The sequence below is a fragment of the Meriones unguiculatus genome, chromosome X, assembly GCF_030254825.1.
Source record: "Meriones unguiculatus strain TT.TT164.6M chromosome X, Bangor_MerUng_6.1, whole genome shotgun sequence".
In the NCBI taxonomy this organism is placed as follows: Eukaryota; Metazoa; Chordata; class Mammalia; order Rodentia; family Muridae; genus Meriones; species Meriones unguiculatus.
The window spans coordinates 155,427,340-155,433,543 of record NC_083369.1 but is presented as its reverse complement, the minus strand read 5'-3'; the positions used below and the strand labels follow the sequence as shown (position 1 = coordinate 155,433,543).

Sequence of the window (6,204 nt, the reverse complement as noted above, 5' to 3'; positions counted from 1 at the left end):
ACCCTCTTGGTTGTCTGATTAGACTATTTCGATTGAAGGGCGCGTCAGATAATCGAAAAGCCAGGAAGCTGGAGGACGCTCCAGGTTCCGTTTTTTGGGAGGTTGGATCAGAGTTGGTCCTCCTCCCGTCTGAGTCTGATTTTCGTAGGGACCGGCCGGGGAGCCATTCCGTTAGGGCACTGTGGTATCACCCACAAAGGCGTCCTTGTCTGATTGCTTGTTTGGTTCTTTTTGTCTCTGTTCTTGTTGCCTCTCTGACTTTTCTGACGGACGATTTCATTATGGGACAGACGGTGGCTACACCCTTATCTCTCACCCTTGACCACTTCTCAGAAGTGAAATATAGGGCACATAATCTCTCAGTGGAAGTTAGAAAAGCAAAGTGGCAAGCCTTTTGCTCCTCGGAATGGCCTGCTTTTCAGGTTGGATGGCCACCGGAGGGTACCTTTCACCTTGACACGATTCTCGCTGTTAAGACTAAGACTCTCCAAGCAGAGGGGGGCCATCCTGATCAGGTACCTTATGTCCTAACCTGGGAGGATATTGTTCGCCATCCACCCCCCTGGGTGCACCCCTTTGTTCTCCCCACAGAGACTCCATCGACAACTGTTTGTGCGGTTAAGGAAGAGGAGAAAAAGAAAGTGCTCACTTCTCCAGGAGCAGACCTCCTCCTTTTTGACCTTCTGCCCCCTTATCCACCAGCCATGGCCCCTACCCCTGCCAGTTCCCTGGCCGGTTCTCCTGCCAGACCTCCGACCATTTCCCCTGTCAGTTTCCCAGAGGCTGTCAGTTCTCCCTCGGGGCCTAAGGCGGGGCTAGCATGCAACTTTTCTAGTCCCTTCACAGGTCCCTCATCAGGAGCTGTTGGTCCCTCAGAGCTGCTGCAGCAGACACCATCGGCACCTCCGCAGACACCGCCAGAGGTCCCGCTGCACTCACCAGCTGACACTGCTCAGAATGAACGGGGCCCAGCAGCTGGAACACGAAGTCGCAGAGCAACCCAGCTGGACTCGGTGGCTCTCCCGTTGCGAGCCTATGGATTTCCAGAGGGGGATGGGCAATACCCCTTTCAGTACTGGCCTTTTTCCACAGCTGATCTCTACAATTGGAAGGCTCACAATCCCCCTTTTTCTGAGAACCCCCAAGCCTTGACTGACTTATTTGAATCTGTCCTTTTCTCTCACCAGCCCACTTGGGATGATTGCCAACAGCTTTTACAGACACTCCTGACTACCGAGGAGAGGGGACGATTTCTTCTAGAAGCAAGGAAGAATGTCCCGGGGGCGGATGGGAGGCCTACAGTTCTCCCCGACGAGATTAATAATGGGTTTCCTCTCTCTCGTCCTGATTGGGATTACAATACACCAGAAGGTAGGCAGCACTTGAAGGTTTACTGCCAGACTCTAATGGTGGGTCTCCGTGGGGCTGCTCGAAGACCCACCAATTTGACTAAGGTAAGAGAAGTGGTCCAGGGGCCGGAGGAATCTCCTGCAGCCTACTTAGAATGGCTGATGGATGCATTCCACTGGTTTACTCCCAATGACCCTGCTTCAGATGAGCACAGGGCAACAGTGGCTGTATCTTTCATAGATCAGTCAGCTAGGGATATTCGTAGGAAACTTCAGAAATTAGAAGGTCTGCAGGATAAGTCATTGAAGGATTTAGTGCAAGTAGCAGAGAAAGTCTTCTATAGTCAAGAAACAGAAGAAGAAAAAGAAGAAAGGAAACAGAAAGAACAGGAGATAAGAGAGAGAGAGAGAGAGAGAGAGAGAGAGAGAGAGAGAGAGAGACAAGAGGCAGGATAAAAAATTGACTAAGATTCTGGCCACCGTAGTTCAGGAAAGTCGTACTGAAAGGGAGAGAGTTCCTGGCAACCGTAAGGGCCCTTTGTCTAAGGACCAGTGTGCCTACTGCAAGGAGACGGGACACTGGAGGAGGGATTGCCCCAAAAGGAAGAAGAAGCAGCTGAATTCTCGAGCCACAGGGACCAGGGTCCTGACCTTAAACAATGACAGCGATTAGGGAGGACGGGGTTCGGTTCCCCTCCCCGAACCCAGGGTAACCCTCAAGGTGGAGGGGAAGCCAGTCCATTTTCTAGTGGATACTGGCGCTCAGCATTCAGTTCTGTTGCAAGACTCAGGGGCTAAGAAAGAAAAACAAAATCATGGGTTCAAGGGGCCACTGGATGTAAGCAATATACATGGACTACCCGAAGAACAGTGGACCTTGGAGTGGGCCGGGTATCCCACTAGTTCTTAGTCATGCCTGACTGCCCATACCCATTGCTGGGATGGGAAATCCTGACCAAAATAGGAGCCCACATCTATTTTAACCCAGAAGGCACACAGGTTACAGATAAAAGAGGGGATCCTATTCACGTGCTTACAATTCACTTGGAAGATGAATACCAGCTATTTAAAAATTTAAAAGAGGGGGAAAAAGACATTGACTGGTGGGTAAAAAAATACCCTGAGGCCTGGGTTGAAACAGCTGGCTTAGGGAAAGCAAGAAAGCAACCGCCAGTCCAGATAGAACTAAAACCTCAGGCAGCCCCAGTTGCAGTGCGGCAGTATCCAATGTCTAAGGAAGCCCATGATGGGATTCGCCCTCATATACAGCGACTCCTTGACCTAGGGGTTTTGAAAAGGTGTCAATCTGCTTGGAATACTCCATTACTGCCGGTCCAGAAGCCTGGGAGCAACGATTATCGGCCTGTGCAAGACCTGAGGGAAGTTAACAAACAGGTTATGGACTTACATCCAACAGTCCCCAACCCGTATAACCTGCTGAGCTCCCTTCCCCCTGACAGAGCCTGGTATACTGTTCTAGACCTTAAAGATGCATTCTTTTGTCTTCAACTTAGCCCTGCCAGCCAAGACATTTTCGCTTTTGAATGGAAAGATCCCGACTCCGGGGTTTCGGGCCAACTAACATGGACTTGACTTCCCCAAGGATTTAAGAATTCTCCTACCATATTTGATGAAGCCCTGCACCGAGACCTGGCACACTTCCGGGCCACAAATACTCAGGTAACTCTTCTCCAGTACGTGGATGACATCTTACTAGCTGCAGATTGTCAGAAAACCTGTCTCAAAGCCACTGGCCAACTGTTACAAGAATTGGGCGAACTCGGCTATAGAGCAGCATCAGCAAAGAAGGCCCAGATATGCCAGAAAAAGGTCAGTTACCTGGGGTATATACTAAAGGAAGGAAAAAGATGGTTATTGGAGGCTAGAAAAGAGACTGTTTCATATTCCCCCTCCACGAACTACAAAACAACTGAGGGAATTTCTTGGTACAGCGGGGTTTTGCCGATTATGGATTCTTGGGTTCGCTGAAATGGCAGCCCCTCTGTATGCCCTTACAAAGGGCAATGACTCGTTTTCCTGGGGAAAAGATGAACAGGCTGCATTTGATAATATTAAACAGGCTTTAATGTCAGCTCCAGCCTTGGGACTTCCTGATGTCATTAAACCTTTTCGTCTCTATGTGGCCGAGAACCAGGGAATGGCTAAAGGGGTGTTAATTCAAAAGATTGGACCCTGGAAGAGACCGGTAGCTTATCTATCTAAAAAGCTTGATCCAGTAGCAGCAGGATGGCCGACCTGCCTTCGGATAATAGCAGCAGTGGCCGCATTGGTAAAGGATGCTGACAAGCTGACCTTGGGACAAGATCTTACTGTTTATGCCCCTCATGCCCTTGAGAGTGTTGTCAGATAGCCACCTGATCGCTGGCTCACGAATGCGCGCATGACTCATTATCAAACTTTGCTTTTGAATAATGACAGGATTACTTTTGCCCCAGCAACTGGGCTAAACCCTGCCACCCTGTTACCAGATCCAGAGATTCAGCCCCCAGAGCATGATTGCTTGCAGGTGTTGGCGGAAGAACAGGGATGGCGAAAGGACTTAAAAGACCAGCCTCTGCCAGATGCTGAGGTGATATATTACACAGATGGGAGTAGCTTTTTGGAAAATGGAGAAAGAAAAGCGGGAGCAGCGGTGGTGGGTGGACACAAGGTAATATGGGCCCAAGCGCTGCCTGAAGGCACCTCTGCTCAACGAGCAGAACTAATTGCCTTAACTCAAGCATTAACTTTGGGGAAAGACAAAAAGATAAACATCTACACTGACAGCAGGTATGCCTTTGCTACTACAGCCCATGTGCACGGGGCCATCTACCAGCAGAGAGGCCTATTGACGTCAGCCGGTAAAGAAATTAAAAATAAAAATGAAATCTTGGCCTTGCTCAATGCCTTACTACTGCCCACCAAGGTAAGCATAATTCACTGCCTGGTACATCAGAAGGGAAATTCCAAGGCAGCAAAGGGAAATAACATGGCTGATCAGGAGGCTAAAGCAGCTGCTAGAGGAAGTCCTGCTCCAATGATATTAACTACTGAATTGCCAGAGAAGGAACAGCTAAAATACTCAGAGGATGACCTGGAGCAAATACAGAGAAAACAAGGGACATTCGATGCTAATGTGGGAGCATGTATTGACTCCAAAGGTAAGGTCATTTTGCCACAGGAAGATGCTAAGAGACTAATAGCGCAAATGCATCAATGGACTCATTTAGGGGCAAGGAAATTGACTGAAATTGTTCTCCAATCTCCTTAACGAATACTAAACCTCACTGCTCTAACCGAAAAAGTGACTCAGACATGTATCCCTTTCCAAAAGGTAAACGTAGGAAAGAATTTCCAAAGCTCGGGAAAACGGTTAAGGGGAACTAGACCTGGAATGCATTGGGAAGTGGACTTTACCGAGATCAAGCCGGCCAGGTATGGAAATAAATATTTTCTAGTCTTTGTAGATACCTTCTCAGGATGGGTGGAAGCTTTTCCCACTAAGAAAGAGACTGCTCTGGTTGTAGCCAAGAAGATTTTAGAAGACATTTTTCCCCGGTTTGGAGTTCCAAAGGTAATCGGGTCAGACAATGGGCCAGCCTTCGTTGCTCAGGTAAGTCAGGAGGTGGCCAGATTTTTGGGGACTAATTGGAAATTACATTGTGCATATAGACCCCAAAGTTCAGGACAGGTAAAAAGCATAAATAGAACTCTAAAAGAGACCCTTACTAAATTGACCATGGAGACTGGAGGTGACTGGGTGGTACTCCTCCCTCTGGCTCTTTTTAGGGTCAGGAATACTCCTTCCTTGTTGAATCTCACGCCTTTTGAACTATTGTATGGAGTTCCTGCTCCCTTGACTCTCCTGGGAGACCCTCTTGACATAACTAGTGGTAACTCTGACTTGTTGTCCAGGTTAAAGGGACTGCAGCTTATTCAAAAAGAAATCTGGAACAAGGTTGGCAGTGCATATGCGCCAGGATCCTTAGAGGTGCCACATCAGTTCCAAGTTGGAGACTTGGTTTATGTACGGCGACACCGTAGTCAAAATTTGGAACCCCGGTGGAAAGGTCCTTACTGCATCCTGCTCACCACCCCAACGGCTGTGAAGGTAGAAGGCATTGCTGCTTGGATCCACGCATCACACGTCAATCCCGCTCCAGAGGACTCCACTTCTGACTGGAAAATCCAGCCCAGTGACAAACCCTTAAAACTTAAACTTGCTAAGAATGTTAGCCGTGGGTGATATCCACAAACTGCTGGTGTTTTGGCTCTGTTAAGCACTTACAATACTTGCTTGGGCTCCTGTCCTCACCAGCCCAAACTTTTGACTTGGGAAGTAACTAATCAGAGACATATTATAATTTGGTCTGTTTCAAAGATAGCCCCACCCTTCACATGGTGGCCGGACTTGTACCCTGACCTTTGCAAAATGGCTCTAGGAGCACCTGCTCACTGGGATTTGCAAAGCCACCTAGACCCCAACGTGGTTCCTTGGGACCATAGATGTGTGTCTTCTAGTGAGAGAAGGGGCTTAGATCCCTGGGGGGGGGGGCTGCGGGACCACCAACCACCGCAGTATGCTGCGAGTCCTAACCTTTTATGTATGTCCAGGTCCCCAGCAACAACCTAAAATGGTAAACAAATGTGGGGGGAAAATGACTTCTACTGCAAGAATTGGAGGTGTGAAACCACTGGCGATACTTACTGGAAGCCTACCTCCAGTTGGGATTACATTGTTGTTAAAGCTAATTACATTCATGCCCAGCCCCCAGACTGGGGACCAAACAATAGGTGGACTAATCAGCCAATATGTACCACCTGGTGCCACCCCCTGCTAAACCGGTTCACAGAC

General features: G+C 48.6%; 1 protein-coding gene across 1 annotated transcript; it reads left to right on the top strand.

Annotated features, from left to right (window-relative positions):
* Nucleotides 1-213: 213 nt before the first annotated feature.
* On the top strand, nt 214-5,595 carry LOC132650001 (uncharacterized). The gene is given in 4 exon segments (XM_060374766.1): nt 214-1,751; nt 1,753-2,157; nt 2,160-3,247; nt 3,249-5,595. Coding segments are annotated over 4 exon segments (5,310 nt in total). The 5' UTR covers nt 214-281.
* Nucleotides 5,596-6,204: the final 609 nt, after the last annotated feature.